General features: G+C 42.6%; 1 protein-coding gene across 2 annotated transcripts in view; it reads right to left on the bottom strand.

Moving 5' to 3' along the window:
* Position 1: 1 nt before the first annotated feature.
* Pdpk1 (3-phosphoinositide dependent protein kinase 1) overlaps positions 2-17,716 on the bottom strand; it is a 70,356-nt gene continuing 52,641 nt past the window's right edge. For both annotated transcript variants that reach the window (XM_005349197.1, XM_026780183.1), the window contains exons 11-14: positions 16,292-16,509; positions 6,710-6,767; positions 5,661-5,813; positions 2-5,308 (exon numbers count right to left, since the gene is read on the bottom strand). In XM_005349197.1, coding sequence (XP_005349254.1) covers positions 5,192-5,308; positions 5,661-5,813; positions 6,710-6,767; positions 16,292-16,509 — 546 coding nt within the window. In that variant the 3' untranslated portion in view covers positions 2-5,191. The remainder of the gene's footprint in view (positions 5,309-5,660; positions 5,814-6,709; positions 6,768-16,291; positions 16,510-17,716) is intronic.

Here is a 17,716-nt window from a genome sequence, read left to right as displayed (position 1 = left end):
ATACACTCTACATGCTTTTATTACAAGACTACCGAGCATACGAGGGAAATCCATCATCCGGTAATTACATCTAAAGCACAGATATTTGAAAAAAAAAAAAAAGAAAAAATTGTTTCATTAAATTATATGATTAAACCATGACCAAATAGAAAATTTATATAATAAAGCCAGGAAAAAGTTGTAAAATATAGTTTACAATAATTATTCACATTCAAGGCTGTACATCAATACATACAACAACGTGGCCCCAAACATGAATTCAATCCAAATAATTCATATATTAGAATTTAAATAACAGACTGAACTAGAGGCCGACAATAGCCAGCAAATAACCTTATATAAGAATAAAAATACAAAAGTGTATATCCTAGTATCATTGCATTATCTGTTTCCATAAGTATTTTTAATTTTTGCTTTGCCTGTACATCACAGTTACAGCTACAGACCAGGTAGAGAATATTACACATGTTCTAACTGACTGCCACCAACCTGAACGACAGCAGTAGACTATTGATTCATCCTACTGTATGTGGCTATGAAACAGCCGCAGCGGCTCTAAATACTGTTTAATTTGCCAATGTCCAATCAAACAATGGTCATAATGGAGGCTTTTACCTGCACAATGACTCACTTGTAGTCACTAACCCAGATGATTAAACTAGGCTGGACGACATGAGGAGGGAGAAATTTGCCTTTTGTAAAACCTTCTGTATAGTTTGAATTCTTCATTCAGATACAGGGAATTTCCAGGTATTCACATTGGTTAATTCATTTGCTTACCACTGCAGAGGTGCTTTGACAGAAACAGCTTCCTTCCTAGGCCATTTTTCCACAACCATTCTGACTTATAACCCTTAAGTGTTAGGCCAGATGCCAGTTATCGTCAGAGGCTCTGAGAGTGGTCTCAGTCCCATCTAATATGCCAGGGCCCTTGTCATACATTGTACCTAAGAGGTGCTACCCCCACTGGAGTCAGTTTATGTTGGGTTTTGCAATAAAAAAATGGAAAGGGTGTACTGCAACATCTCTAGGAACATGGTATCTTCACCATACTCATGAGTTGCTACAGTCTCCTAAGTCTCAGCTATAAGCACCCAGAGTCTATGGAGCAGTAGGGAGAAGTCTTGAGGCATGAGAAAGCGGGGAGCTGATTTTCACACATCTCGAGCCCTACAATCTGGTAGAATCAGGTAACACTGAGTATGGTGCCATACTTTACTTCAAATCTTTACTTCATGTTTCCAAGTAGAGGCCCCACAAAACAGATACAACCCAATTTGGGTGTGTGGGCTTTATTCAAAGACCATAATTACCTGCAGCACACAGGAAGGTTTACATAAGCATCAGCTGGAATACCCATCCTCTGCAATGAGAAAGTCTGGCCACTGCACTCTCCCGAACTGCTAATCTGGGGGGGTGGGGGGTGGAGCAAGGACACTCACAACTGTACGTTTATAAAACCCAATCATCTACATGGTTTTTTTTCAATTAGAGCTTTGCTACTCTGCTTTGCTACTGATCCCAAGATGGCCAAATGCACTCTCTGAGTCTATAAACATAATTACGAATTACCCATTAAGAATGTGGCAAGGTCAGTTCAACACTTTATCTCTGCTGACTGTGCAGAAGCAGATTCAGTACCATTGTGGACACACAAAGTACAGGATTCTGAAAATATCACCAAGCTCTTGGAAGCCATAGCAGCAATGATGGAAGAGAAGTAACATGCATGACCAGATTCTTGCAATGAAAATGAAGAAACTGGGCTTTTGGAAAAATTTGACACAAATGGATCTGCACTAATGACATTTTAGATTAAAAAAAAAAGAGCAGTCATAGTCAAACTTTCTTGGGAATACACAGCTTAGCAGGAACTGATGTGATCAAAATCTGTAGGACATGAGGGAGGGTTTATTACTGGAACTCAGAGCATCTAAACAGACCAAAGAGGAGGAACAGCTATGAAATGAACAAATTCTTTGACCCAAAAATACCACTTGCAGGCATATGAGAGAAAAAACTCAGGGTAAAAATCAAAGACGTAACTATATTCACCAGAGCATTATTTAAATAGCAAAAACAAACAAACAAACCAATAACAAAAAAACCAAAAGGATCTGAATGTTTTACAACAGGGAGACAGTTGGATAACTTACAAACCAACCATTTGAGTCCACAATTATTAAAAACATGCTTTTGAAGAACTGCTCGTGGTATAGAGAAATGCTTAAGGGAAAAAATGTCAAGAGAAAAGGCTGGATGCAAAATGATGTGTGTCGTATGTTCCCAGTTTGGTTTAAAAAGCAAACAAGGGCTAAGGGTGTAGCTCAGTGGTAGAGGACTTGCTTAGCACTTCTGAGGGCCCTGATTCCATTCCCAGCACTGGGACAACAATGACAACAACAAAAAGTTGGGCAGGGAAAAGCAGGATCTACATCAAAATGCTCACAGTGGTCTCTGAATAATGGGCCTTTCTTTTTTTCTTTTACTTTCAGAAAACATTACTTTTAAGAAAGTACACAATCACCTACAGCCCCGTTGCTGGCACTAGGAGTCTGTGCCACACTTGGCTATCTGCAAGGTTACTTCAAGCTTGGATCACAACACTAGGGTTTTTAGCCCAAAGAGCGCTGCAGCAGGTGCAGTTTCTACCAGCCTAACACAAGTCATCTTTCTCAAAGTGGTTTTTTACTGCATCTACTAGGTTAGAGTTTAGCTACATGGATATGTCCACTACCCAGCCGGGGCACAGAAAAACAGGTAGAAATAACCTATTCAAGCTCAACTTCATTTGTGACACCAAGAAAAGGCATGGCTAGTGGGCAGTGAGGTACAGTTCACTGTGAGAAGCCAGAGGACAGTCTTCAACTTTCTATTCATTCTTACCATTCACATGACTTCTGGAGCTCCTAATGAGACATTTCTTTCTCTCCTTAGATAGATTCCCCCATTTGCTTTTATACACACACACACGCACACACACACACACAGACAAAATTGTACAAACTGATACCCACATCCTGTCCTACAGTGTAAGGCACCTGCACACTGGGTGACGGCTCTAAGGATGAGTGGAAAAAACCGAAAGTGATATAAGCCAGGGTAAGAAAGAATGTACATGGTTCTTAAAGGGAAAAAAAAAATATCAAGGAAAAGAGGGCAGTAAGGATATAAAGGTGACCTGGGAAGAGCTCAGCTATTGCAGCATAGGGCAGTCATCATGGCCACCCACTACCAGATCAGCTAAACCCTAATTTTAGAGGTTAGGATGGCACTTGGTAAAGCCCAGGAGGTAGCGTTGCTCTCCAGGGGAGAAAGCAACAGAGGACTCTCCCATAAGCCAGCCAGGTGTTCTAACTTAAGCCACGCCTCAGCCCCAAATGGTCCCCTGTAGTTAAGTGTCCTCAGAGATACCTCTCCCTGTATCTACATGCATGTGACAACCAGGAAGCCACTCTTATATGTGCAAACACAGGGCACAGGATACTGAGGGCTAAATAGCCACAAGGCATGAGCAAGAACAGGACTCTAAGGAGAAGACAGCCAAGTTTGGCTAACATGGTTCTTCAAAAACCAGGAAAAAAAGTGTCTACTTCCACTCACAGGCTGATAGCGTGCTAAGCTATCTGTTCCCTGGGTCCAAGGGGCAGGTGTGGTCCTGACACCTGCTCCTTGGTCACCTAAAGCTCTTATCATACAATATAGCAAAGTCTGCTCCCATCCAGCACCCCTGCCAAGGCATGATGGTGAGCTTTTCATCTACACTCCACCCAGTTTGAAAGAACCACTCTTATTGTTAAACAGAATTTTTCCCCTCTCAGTTTGGGTAACCTGGCCCACAGGTGGTCACTGTGGACAGGGGTAACTGCTGTGTGGGCATTTTTGGAGTGCCTTTGTGAAAGTCTATATAAATGGCAAAATTGTTGCTGCCTTCACAACATGGGAGTCAGAGGTGTTCCTGTGAGCAATCTATGAAGGCAGGTGCCTATTTTTCCCCACTAGATACCAAGGGTCACCCATTAGGGATATCCTAGTCAGAGAGAGGTACAGCCAACCAGGCCATCTGTATCACAAAACAAAACACTGTCAACTCAGCATCAGGGTATGCCAGCACAGGCAAGCTCAGGCTTGGGTGGGCTGTCCCTATGAGCTAGACAGTGGTAACATTCTTTCCAGGCAAGGCCCATGCTTTATGGTACCAAGTGACCAAGCAACATGAAAAGGCTTTCAGATTTTCAACAGAGATATAAAAACTGAGCTTAGCTGAGAGACCGGGCAGGAGATTGGCACACAACCTGGGATTTTCTCAGTCCCTGTCTCACAGAGCATGTGGCCTACACATGAAACGTATGCAGAAACTCCCAGGAAGGCCTGAACACCACTCCTCCACATGGGAGCTCCAGTCTTGTCCAGGTCAGGGCAGGATTCTGTACCCGATAGTGATCTAGTTGGTGTTATCTAGATGCTGGTATGACAGCACCCCTGCTGGACACGTGCTTGGTGCCTCATTCCCTGGATGAACTGCTAGGAAGTGGAATGCTAGAGCAGAGCCCAATGAGAGCAGACTGTAACCACAGCAGCCTGCCTATGGTAGGGCAGGAACCACAGAAATTCTGTCATCAGAAACATACCTGACCACATCTCTAGGGCCATATAAGGGACTCAAGGAAGGAGGTACACACACAAGCTAAGAGCCCTGTACCCACAGTGAGCTGGTGATCAACCCAGCAGAGTAAAGAGGCTCTCTGATGAAGGAGAGCCAGATACACCCGGTCCCTCAGTTACAGCAGGAGCTGTGTTTATCAGGTGGGGAAGGGTAGAAGCAGGCATGCAGTTCCTGTGGATGCTAGGAGGGGCTGGTGATGCCAAATCTGGTCACTGGTCTGGGCAGAAGCTGAGCTACCGTGCAAGGAGCTGGGTCTCCATGGCCACAGCAGCACATGGAAGCCACCACACAGCACAGAGAGCAAGCAAAGCGACCCTGAATTCCTGTTTGTTGGTTATTTGTTTTGTTCTTTGTGTGGCTGGGTTCTTTTTTTCCTTTTCTTTTAAATAAAAAAGCTGCAAGGTTTCCACCATCCATGTTCTCCTTGAGATGGTTGGCAGGTGGTCTGGAAGCGTCCTGGGTGGCGGCCGAGCCGCGCTGGGGCAGGTGTCCTGGCAGCGATAGGCAGCCCGGCCGCAGGCCACGTCACTGCACAGCGGCATCTGGATGGCTCTGGTACCGCTGCCTCCAAACCTCCTGGATCTTTCTGCACCACTTGTGAGCATTCCCGCTTGGATCCATCAGGTAATACGTCCTGTTAGGCTGCAAAGACAGAGCATCTGATGTCCTCCAGGGAGTCCCGTCCCCACCCAGCCTATCTTGCTGTAAATGCTGTCAGCACTGTTTGAAAGCCTGTGGGTACAGTGGGCTTTTTCTTTCTACAAGTACAGAAACTAAGTACATGGGTGGGTGACCTACCGAAAGCAAAAATCAAAACAGAGTATCATCTCCTAACCCATTTCAGGCCTAAGTTGTTCATACAGGTCTCTGAGACACACACAGGAAGCTGACATGACCCTAGATACTTCCTTGGCCAAAGCAAGGGACACTTCCAACCGAGATGCAGAAGCCTGTGGTGACACTACAATCAGAGGCCTTATAGGGAGAAACTCACCGTGTGGACAAAAAAAGTTTTAAAATTCTTGGCCTCTGGTCGGAGTTCTTGTGACCATGGAATTTCACCTTTCAAGACTTTGTTGACAGGATCAACATAATATAAATGTGGCCCTTCTGTGAGTAATAACTGCCGTCGTCTTGCAAATAAACCCTGGTACAAATAAATAAACAAACTGATCAAGGCACAGATGAGACTAACTTATAAGTAATGCAGGGCATAGTGACTGCCAGCTGTCCATTCACCTAAGACACTTCCTCCTCAACCTAAGCCCAGCATCTTATATCAAGAAAAGACAAGTGTGGGTCTCTGCTGTTTAGCTCACAATATGCCCATCGATGGATAGCTTGTAGTTTCCCCTGATCCTTCAGCTTCTCTCAGGCACAGAGTCCGGCCTTGGCAGGCCAGGCCTCAGTTCACTTTGATGGAGATTCTCACTTCCAGAGTATACACAGTCAAGAAGGATGTTAGGAAGTCCTTGTTAGCAGAGTCTGATATATTTTGCACTATACGTTGTCCATAAAATGTAATAAACAACAGGACAGTGGTGGCCTATACCTTTAATTCCAGGACTCAGGAGACAGAGGCAGGCAGATCTCTGTGAGTTCGAGGTCAGTCTGGTCTACAGAACCAGCTTCAAAACAGCCACGGCAACATAGTGAGACCCTGTCTCAAAAACGAATAAACAAATAAGCTTAATAAACAACAACTCCTGTATTTTCAAATCTTCTAATGAAAGACTACTTGCTGGGTTCTCAGAAATGATACATCCTCCTCAATGTGACAGAAACCTTAGCGTAGTGAGATGAGCATTGTGCGACCATGAGAAATCATACCCTGTGACTAGAGCGTAAGGCTGGTTTTCCAAATGCCCACACTGCTTCCCTGAGAGCCTGAGTGTTCCCAGTTATAAAATCTAGAGATGATCTCTAAAGATCAGGCCAAAATGCCATATCCAACAAACCATGGCAGGACCCCAGGATGAAGAACTGATCTGATCTGAAGCAATAGGAAGTCACAGGATGAAGAACATCAGGGACTTGACTCACCTTTCGCTTATCCACTGGGCCCATTTTTAATATTAGATTATTTTCTACAAACTGGTGCCTAAAAAATAAAGAAATAAGAATGAGACAGCAGTTCTCCAAACACTGCCCTTCGGATAAACTCCACAGGGCCTCTATAGACTTTTTATCAGTCAAGTTTGCCCCCCGACTCTACCACAGTTGCAGCCTCTTTTCAGGAGATACTCCAGATGTGTGATGCAATGTGTGCAGATTTTATCTATACATATGGTCCAGAGTTTACATTGCTAGAGTCATCTGCACAGTAGAGGAAGGCTGGGAGAGAACGCCACAGAAACATCATCCTAATCACCACCCTCATTTTAAAATGCTGCAGTGGGGCTGGGTGTGGTGTGCACAACTTTAATCCTAGCACTTGGGAGACAAAGGCAGGCAGATCTCACAGAGGTTTGGATGCCACTGCAAATCAATATTAGAATCTATAAATTACTTCCCAAATCAGGACACCTAACAGTGCCTAGAGTCCAGAGTTCTAGAGAAGCACAAATCCTTAAAAAATAGCTTCAGAATTTCTTTTCTGAGGTGGGTGTATTGCCTAGTGGTATAGGGGGTATTTAACATGCACCAGATGCTAAGGTTTTCAATTCCCAAGATGGTGATGGGGTGGGTTTTTTTTCCCAATATTTTTACCATATTGAAAAAAAAAAACAACATTTATTCAAATATGCCAAGAATTTGGTCAGACCAGGGGCCTCAAACCAGACCCGTGACTCTTTGCAACAAACACTTGCAAATAGAGATATATGGACCAAGGAATATATGGCATGACTTGCTGGGTCGCTGTATGACTCATGGGGTCACAGTGCAGCTTCCCTGTTGAGCCTTTTAATTTCTTCCCCTTCCTTTTTAAAAAATTTTTTTGAAAAATCTTCTCATTTTATTTTCTTCATTTTTTTTCTCATATTCTGGGGGAGGGGGTGCAGGGTGGAAGGCAGATGTTAAGGGACAGGGATTGAATAGGATCGAGACACATGATGTGAAAAACAAATAGAATAAATAAAGTTTATTAATTAAAAAAAATGGTCTGAGGTTCTGCAAGTAAAAGCACCTGATGACTAAGTTCAATCCCTGGGAAGCACATGGTAGAAGGAAAAAGCTAACTCCCTTAAGCTGTCCTATGACTATTACACGTGTACTACAGCATTAACATTTGGAAGAAAAGTAATTCTTCCAAGTTCCTCTGACATCCATGTGTACAAACAATAAATAGATAATGCTAAAATTTTTTCAAAGATTTATTATTTATACAGTGTTCTGCCTGCATGCCAGAAGGGGGCGCCAGATATCATTACAGATGGTTGTGAGCCACCACGTGGTTGCCGGCAATTGAACTCAGGACCTCTGGAAGAACAGCCAGTGTTCTTAACCTCTGAGCCCCTAAACAATTTTCTTAAAGAATTTAGCTTGACTTACTACATGAGCAGCATGTGTGCTTCTGTCTCCTCAGAGTCAAAGATGGTTTAACATCTAATATTACTTTATTGAGGTTAAAGCTACCTTTAAAATACCTCTCATGGTACCCCCACCTTTTTTTTTGTGACACTATGACAGAACCCATTGCTTTATGTATCCAGGCAAGCACTCTTCCCACCTGAGCTATAGTTCAGCCCTATACCCTGTCTGATGCCACTTCTACAATAAATACAAAACAAAAAACTCATTTTCTATCTGAAAATTGTCTAAGTCAAGAATGTAGCCGGGCGGTGGTGGCGCACGCCTTTAATCCCAGCACTCGGGAGGCAGAGGCAGGCGGATCTCTGGGAGTTCGAGACCAGCCTGGTCTACAAGAGCTAGTTCCAGGACAGGCTCCAAAGCTACAGAGAAACCCTGTCTCGAAAAACCAAAAAAAAAAAAAAAAAAGAATGTAGATACTCTGAAACCTCCCTGAGGAGCCAGAGCACTTCGAGGCCTCACTACCTGGACTCATACAAAACCAGTCAGACTACCCTTCCAAGGTATGCTATACAACCAAAATCTTGGTCTCAAGTCACACACAATATAGTACTGTGTAGCCGGGCGATGGTGGCGCACGCCTTTAATCCCAGCACTCGGGAGGCAGAGGCAGGCGGATCTCTGTGAGTTAGAGACCAGCCTGGAATACAGAGCTAGTTCCAGGACAGGCTCCAAAAAAGCCACAGAGAAACCCTGTCTTGAAAAACCAAAAAAAAAAAAAAAAAAAAAAACAAACAAACAAAAAAAAACATATATATATAGTACTGTGTAGAGTTTGAAAACAACTAAGATTCTAAAAAGGACAGAGCAGTGATCCACAAGAAAAAGTGTGTGTGTGGGGGAAACAGTCTCCAAGAGGTTTTACTAACCAAACACCCAACTCAAAACACAGGGGGAAAGGGCTGATTCTGAAAGGAACATTAGCAGAAGGTATGAAGCACTAAGATGTGCAGGTAACACTGCAGGGCCTGCCAGAAAGGTCACCTAACAAGCGACCCTGCAATATTTTAACATAAGCAAAGACTTACAAAATAGGAAAGACCTACTAATTAAATTACTGGAGGAAAATCAAGCAACACAAAAAGCAAACATGATCCTATAGACAAGCATCAGCCTGCCCCTTGTTCACTCTGCACAGAGAATGTACTCACACCCCAACATCCTATAAGTCTTTGTGTGTGTGTGTGTGTGTGTGTGTGTGTGTGTAAGAGGCCAAGGAAGCTCCATTAGTAACAGCAATACCACAATCCACTACTTAATCAGCCACTTGCAACAGGTTAGTTACTGACTTATTTATCAGTCTGCTTTCTTTCTTTTTTTTAAATTTTATTTATTTATTTATTTATTTTTGATTTTTCGAGACAGGGTTTCTCAGTAGCTTTGAAACCTGTCCTGGAACTAGCTCTTGTAGACCAGGCTGGCCTTGAACTCACAGGGATCCACCTGCCTCTGCCTCCTGAGTGCTGGGATTAAAGGCGTGCACCTCCACTGCCCGGCCTAACCTGCTTTCTTTCTCTTTCTTTTTTTCTTCCTTCCTTCTTTCTGGTGGTAGTGGAGGTAGAACCTAAGGCAAACATTCTATCACTGAACCATGTTCCCAGCTCTGTTTATCTACTTTGGAAAGATTACTTCAAAGACTCATTTGGACTTTATAAAAAAAAATTATAGGCCAGGGTGGTAGGGGCACAAGCCTTTAAATCCCAGAACTCAGAAGGCAGAGGCAGGCAGATCTCTGTGAGTTTGAGGCCAGCCTGGTCAAAAAAGCAAGTTCCAAGATAGCCATGGCTGTTAAACAGGGAAACCCTGTGTGTGTGTGTGTGGTGGTGGTGGTGGTGGTGGTGGTGGTGGTGGATTATGTGCCTGATGTTTTGTCTGCCTGTAAGTCTGTGCCTGCAGAGGCCAGAAGGAGATCTATAGGAACTGGAGTGGCAGATAATTGTGAGCGGTCATTTGGATGCTGGGAATCAAACCCTGGTCCTCTTAATGGCTGAGCCATCTCTTTAGCCCTATTGACTCTTTACTGCACTGTCAATCCCCACTCCTGGAGAAGCTCCAGGCACACCTTAATAAGCACCTTTCTCCCTGAAGATTCATAGCTAAAACTACACCTGAAATAGAGCCACAGAACTACCCAGTTCATGGTTTCCCATTCACACATAGCAATGTGGCTCTCCCAAAATAGGCAAATTCTGTCATTGGTGTCAAAGAGATGAAGACACAGAGGCTGAGGGGTTTGTTTCACCCATGGTCAACTCACAATGATAGCAATGCAAAACTCCAAAGCCTGGTTCTCTCCTCTGCTATCTGTACAGACCCCAAGACTATCTCCAGGACCTGAGCCTAAGGCCCCAAAATAGCTTCACTGTTTGTTGGAGAGCACAGTACAGCTGTAGAACTGAGAGTAGCCCCTGACACCTGAGATGTCTCCACAGAGCTGGTTGTACTTGGGTAAGTACACCTGTGGTGCTGGATAGCCGGCACTAATCTATTTCAAATGTCAGCAATCTAGCCTTCAGGCCTCATTTTACCTTATTTTACTTTTTATTAGACTTGTTTGTTTTATGTGTGTGTGTGTGTGTGTGTGTGTGTGTGTGTGTGTGTGTGTGCATGACCTGTGCACTTGGTGCCAATGATGGCCAGAAAAGACATGGAATCTCCTGGAATTAGTTATGTATGGTTGTGAACCACCACTTGTTGGAAACTGAATCTGTGTACTCTGCAAGAGCAGCCAGTGCTCTTAGCCACTGAGCCATCTCTCCAGCCCAGATCACATCAACTTTACACTCCACTCCAACATTCAAGGAAGCCTCATTAGCATTACTCTCTCTCGACTATAGCCTCAATCCACAGTCCAGAAAATTTCAACACCTACTTTCAAGTACTTATCCATCTGCTCTACTTTGCCTGGAACTTTCATAGAGCTGGCTGGCCTCAGCCTTCTATGTGCAGGGATTACAGACATGTATCACCATTCCCAGCTTCAAATACTTAATTAAAAGTAATAAACCTGGGAGCTGGAGAGATGGCTTAGCAGTTAAGAGCACTGACAGCTCTTCCAGCATTCCTGAATTCAGTTCCTGGCAACCACACAGTGGCTCACAGGCATCTATAATGGTATCTGATGCCTTCTTCTGGCATCTGTGCAGATAGAGAAACATATACATAAAATAAATAGATCTTTAAAATTTTTACTTTAAAAATAAATAAATAAACCTGAACCAGCCAGATGACTAGGTTATTAAAAGCTACCTCTAAACCTGACTTCCACACATGCTTTGTGGCACTGTACATGTACACACATACATAAAAATTATTTATTAGCATCTATTAGCATACACACATGCATGTACACACATATACTCACATGTGTGTCTACAAATGATCTACTTTATACTGAGTAGTTTCCCAAGTGCCTCCTCCTCCTTTTTTAAACTGACAAAATGTTGAAGCAATTGACTTAGGCATCTGCAATCGTATGATCAGTCTTGTTTCCTGATGGTGGAAGGCACCTGCTTAATGTTCTTAAAAGGCCTGTGCCAGCTAGTGCTTCACTTGTGATCTTCCCAGCTCTTAGACCTTCCACCCCAACATCCTTCCTTCCAGTGATTCTCAGAACTCTTCTCTTCACCGTGAGATGCCTCCTTTGCATATCATAGGGAACAAACTCTCTACAGTGACTCTCTGCTGGACGGGGTAGGTTAATTCTAGTTCAGTGAACTGCCAGCCTAGTTCTATCGTGTTCCTCTGCTATCCATAATCTCCTTATGGTGTTCCTCTGCTATGCTATAACCTCCTTACCAATTTATTCCTCTATGATGGTGAACAGTATGAGCCAGAAAGAATGACACAGATCTGCAGTTCCTGCAACCATGCCTTCTTCAAAAACCTCAAATCTTCTGTGTGTACACACATATGTATATACACTAGGTGTCTCCCTCAACTATCTCCAGTTTTTAGTTTATGTGTATGAGTTCTTCACCAGTGGTAGTTAGAATGAAAATGGCCCAATAGGCTCATATTTGAATAATTAGTCACCAAAGAGTGAAACTGTCTGAAAGGACTAATAGGTGTGGCCTTGTTGAAGGAAGTATGTCACTAAAGGTGGGCTTTGAGGTTTCAAAAGCCTATAACTGACCCAGTCTGTCTGTCTCTGCCTACAGATCAGGATGTAAAGTTCCCAGCTAGTCCCACAAACCTTCATGCAGCCATGCTTCCTCCCCACCATGATGATAATGAATTAAGCCCCTATTAAATGCTTTCTCTTATAAAACTAAGATTCCACCTTATTTTTTCTTTTTTAGATTTATTTTAGTATATGAGCCTGCATGTATATATGTGCAGTACATGCATGCCTGGTGCCTGCAAAGGTAAGAAAAAGAGTACTGGATCTCCTGGAACTAAAGTTATGGATGGTTGTGAGACACCATACGGGTGTTGGGAATTGAGCCTGAGTTCTCTACAATAGCAACAAGTGTTCTTAACCACTGAGCCATTTCTCGAGGCCCTTTCCAACAAACCTAGGATTCACCAACTTGGCTAATTTGGCTGGCTAGCAAGCTGTTGATCAGAGATCACACTATTTCTTCCTCTCCAGCACTGGGAATGCAGATGTGCATTTCCATATCTAATCCTTTATGAGGTTGCTGGGGATTGAACCCAGGTCCTCAAGCTTGCACAACAAGGATTTTACCGACTCAGCCATCTCCACAGACCCTTACACCTTTTTAGACTTAAATGGTGCTGCCGTGGCTAAGAAAAAAAATATTTTAAGTCAATGATCCATGTTCACATTTGAATTATAAATGTTCATTTACTTTATAAAAGTATTAATATCAAAAGTAGCTATTTTAGATAAAATTTACAGAACTTTACAGTATTTTTAATATTTTTTAATATTATCACAAAACAGGCCAACAAAATTTACTTGTATTTCTACCTATATAGGCAAATGGTCAGGATTTGAAAGTAATGACTTACTAGATAATTAAAATTATAAAGTAATTATAGCATGTATAACTGAAGATTGCTCATTAAGAATATAGTAGAAATAAAATACATTAATTTCAAATTTTTAAGTCATAATCCTACTACAGAAAATATCATATACATACATTCTATATACTGTCAAGATAATGTCTACCCTCCAGTATGTGGTCACTGAAAAACTCCACTGCATACTAGCAGCAAATAACAGTAAGAAGAGATAAATATTATCTTAGTATTAACATATTAGTTTTGTCATAAAAAAGACAGTAAATCCATGAAGCTCTCTGCAGAGGCATCATTTTCCACATGATGTAGAATTCCCTTCTGTATGTTATGATATGAATATGTTTTATTACCATTGGTTAATAAAGAAGCTGTTTCAGCCAATGGTTTAGCAGAGTAAAGTCAGGTGGGAAATCTGAACAGAGACAGAGAGAGAATAGGCAGAGTCAAGGAGACACCATGTAGCTGCTGAAGGAGGCAGACACCATGTAGCTGCTCAGGAAGTAAGAGGTAACAAACCACGAGCCTCATAGTAGAATACAGAATAATAGAAATGGGCTAATATGTGAGAGTTAGCTAGAAATACACTCAAGACATCAGCCAAACAGTGTTCTAATTAATATAGTTTCTGTGTGAAAATTCAGGTCTGGGTGGCTAGGAAACGAATAAGCAGTCTCTGCTTATACACATAGAGCTGCAATCTTTTTTGTTTGTTTGTTTTGATTTTGGTTTTCTAGACAGGCTCTCTGTAGCCTTGAAGGTCCTGAACTAATTGTAGACCAGGCTGGCCTCAAACTCAAGATTTCTCCTGTCTCTGCCTCCTGAGTGCTGGGATTAAAGGGGTTCCTCACTATGGCTTGGCTCTAGACCTGAAATCTTAAGGAAAGGATAGAGAATCCCAAACCCAAAAGAAGTGGGCAAGTAATCTTCCTGTTCTGACGAGCTCTCACAGCCCCAGGCAGAGAAGAACCCTGAAGAGATGAAACACACACCCCTGAAGACAGAGCTTCTGACTAGGCTCTTAGAGGAAGGGCTCCTGCATGAAACTCTAGAAAGCAGGACAACTGAGGATTCAGCACACACAAGCCTAGGAAGCATACACACAAAGCTCCTGCTGGGAACTGTAGCTAGAACTGCTCAAATTGTTTTTATCAAAAATCTTCCTTACATGAAAGAATTGGAAAAAAATTTACCAGCCACACTTCACATAGGGAATTAATATTTAAAACATATAAAGAAATATAAACACTTAAAAAAACTCAAACTGCCAATCAATAAATAGTTAAGGAACTAAACAGAGAGTTCTCAAAAGAAGAACCACAAATGGCTAACACATTTTAAAGTGTTCAATAGCCTTAGCCACTAGGGAAATGTAAATTAAAACTATTTCATCCCAGTCCAAACAGCCACCAACAAGAAAACAAGCCTGGTATGGCAGCACGTGACTTTAATCCCAGCACAAGGAGGCAGAGGCAGGAGGATCTCTGTGAGTTCAAGGCCAACCTGGTCTACAGAGAGAGTTCCAGGGCAGCCAGAGCTTCAGAGAGAAACCCTGTCTCAAAATAAAAAAAAAAAAAAAAGGAAAAGAAAAAGAATGCACGTGATGTGAAAGTGGAAAGGAGACTCCTGGAGGTGGGAGGTGCACAGGGCGCAAACCTGGGGTCGCAAGGGAATGGGAGAAAGAAGTATATATGGAAATACCATGATGAAGCCATGTTAATTAAAAAATAAACAAATAAGGAGCTGGAGAGATGGCTCAGCTTTTAAGAGCATATACAGCTCTTCCAAACGACCTGAGATTAGTTCCCAGCACCCACATTAAGTGGCTCACAGCTACCAATCATTCAGCTCTAGGGGACCCAACACCCCTGGCTTCCCCAGGTACCTGCACTCATGTGCACAGAACCACACATACACATAATTAAAAATAATAAAAAGAGAAATAAAAATAAATCAAAAACAAAAATTTTTTTCCATCCCTGATAGTAATACTACCTTAGGGAGCAGGGAGTTAAAGGACAAATTTAAACTCCCAGAATTGTAGATTATTTCTAGGAGCAGTATCTATATTTAATTTTTCTAGAGAAAATAAGTTTTGATGGCAAGACAGTTTAGTCTTAGCCATCTGCATGTCACTGGAAAAGCTAGTAAGGGTTCTTCTCCCTCTTCATAAAGTTGAGTCTTGTGCAATTCTCCTTCCTGCCTTAACAAACCCTCAATTTTCCTCCTCCCATTGCACTTAAATAGACCCCTAAGTGTAATGGGAGTAGACATGCTCAAAATATATTAGATCCATGTATAAAATTGTCAAAGAATAAATTTTTAAAGTAAAAGCATAAAAATACTATAAGAAAATAAAGGTAGTCAGGGATATGGTACACATCTTTAATCCTAGCACTTGGGAGGCAGAGGCAAATATATCTGTATTGTATCTGTATCAGTTTGAGGCCAGTGTAGTCTATATTGCTAGTTCCAGTCTATATTGCTAGGTAAGACTTTGTCTCAAAAAGAACAATAACAAAGAGGGTGCAGATGGCAGGTAAAAATACTGAAGCTCTTTCAGGAGACTTGGAAGGAAAACAATATTAAAACAGGAACAGGTTAGACGGACAACGTAAAAAATTTTCAACTATGGGCTGGAGAGATGGCTCAGAGGTTAAGAGAACTGACTGCTCTTCCAGAGGTCATGAGTTCAATTCCCAGCAACCACATGGTGGCTCACAGCCATCTGTAATGAGATCTGGTGCCCTCTTCTGGCCAGGAAGCATACAGACAGACAGAACACTGTATACATAATAAATAAATAAATCTTTAAAAAATAAATAAATAAATAAAAATTAAAAATTTTTCATATATCCACCAATAGACTGAGAGGTAAGCTGAAGAAAATGTTGGCAGAGAATGGCTTTCATATATAGTCTTAAAATCAATTTTTAAAAATGCAAAAACATAAGAACACAACGTAATTCAAGTCCCAGCTCTAGGGTCTCCTAATAACCTCAGGGAGCATGTTACTCTGAAGAGCACTGCAGAGGTGAGGCAGGACAAGCAACCTGCCCATGTCTGATTACTTTTAGGTGGGGTGCTGATGCCTATAGTTCTTACCAAGGGTTTCCACCGGCTTGCTTTTCCAATAACAACCTTTTTTCATCTTCTGAAAACTGTAAGTCTAGTTCAAAAGAGTTAGTGTCCAAATCATGGATGTACTGCTCTATGTTGCTGCCCGACCTCTGGGGCAGGCTGGTATCCACCGCAGATAGGGAGTGGGAAGAGGAGGAGGATGACACCTGCATGCAGCCAAACTGACTCAGGAGATTGTCATACTGCAAGAAAAAAAGGAAGGAGAGATGTACCTTAATTTGTCTGCAAGGTCAAAGACTCCCTCCCACATTGCCTGGCCCCCACAGCAGCTCACAACCTGGTAAGCTTACACACACTTCAAAGGTGTATATAGACAGATTCTCCTCCAATAGCCATTTGGCCACTGAACCAAGGCAAGGATGGACCTTCTTGCTACAGGTTCCTCTTCTGATAGAAACAGGGGTCAGAGAGGGGCTACACTGCATCCTTCACCTCCAGGGAGAAGGAACCTGGAACCCTTACCCAGCACAGTACCCCAAGGAAGGAACCTCTACAGCAGCTACCTTCTGGCATGGAACTCAGTGCTTGAGCACACTTCTCTTTTAGTCCTGGGATCTTAGTTAGGTTCCAGAGTCACTGCATAGTCAGTCTCAATTAGCATTTGTTTTTTTTTTTTTAAATATTCTTTAATCTTAGCTATGGTTCTAGAAAAATACAAGCCAGTGTTGACACAGAAAGCAGAACTATTCACAACATGCCACATGGGAAGTTCATATTCTAGCACACTTCCAGGCTACGACAGGGCCAAAGATCTTTGAGCATAGGTAAAGGTAGGTATGGTCACCTTGGGCAGCCAGCACAGGCTTCTCATTCCTGAGTCCTGCCTTCTATACCCTGAGTCTCCAGAAAGAGTCCTAGCTACTACTCTACAGAGGTCAGCCCCTCCCCGCTGCAGATTCTGTAAGTCCTATGCCCACCATGCTGTTGCCCAGTGGCACTCTGCAGAATTTATGCTTCCACAGACTCAAGCAGTCACAGCTCCAGATTCACACCCTAGAGTACTGTCTCTACTTCATTCCTAGAGGTTTCCCAGTGAGAGAAATGATGTACCTGCATCAGTTTACAGAAGCTACTACTATACTTCCACTGGGAGGAGGGGTGTCCCCACAAAAACTTTTAAAGCAATTAAAGTGACTCCAATTTCTGACATAGAAACTGAAGCTCAGAATCACATTCCTCCGGCCAACACTGACTTTAAAAGCTTCTCCACATCACTGAGCTGCTCCAGTCATGAAAAAGGAATACCTACAGAACAGACTTCCTCTGTCCCAGCATTCCCCAGGCCCAGTCTGTCTAAAGGTGAACTTTGACACAGACTGTTCTATGCCACACTGGAAGAACTAAGCAGCCACCCAACCAAACCAAGTTGCTGCCATTGAGAGAGCCAAA

The sequence above is a fragment of the Microtus ochrogaster genome, chromosome 7 (genome assembly GCF_000317375.1).
Source record: "Microtus ochrogaster isolate Prairie Vole_2 chromosome 7, MicOch1.0, whole genome shotgun sequence".
NCBI lineage: Eukaryota > Metazoa > Chordata > Mammalia > Rodentia > Cricetidae > Microtus > Microtus ochrogaster.
This window is presented reverse-complemented; position numbering and strand designations above follow the sequence as displayed.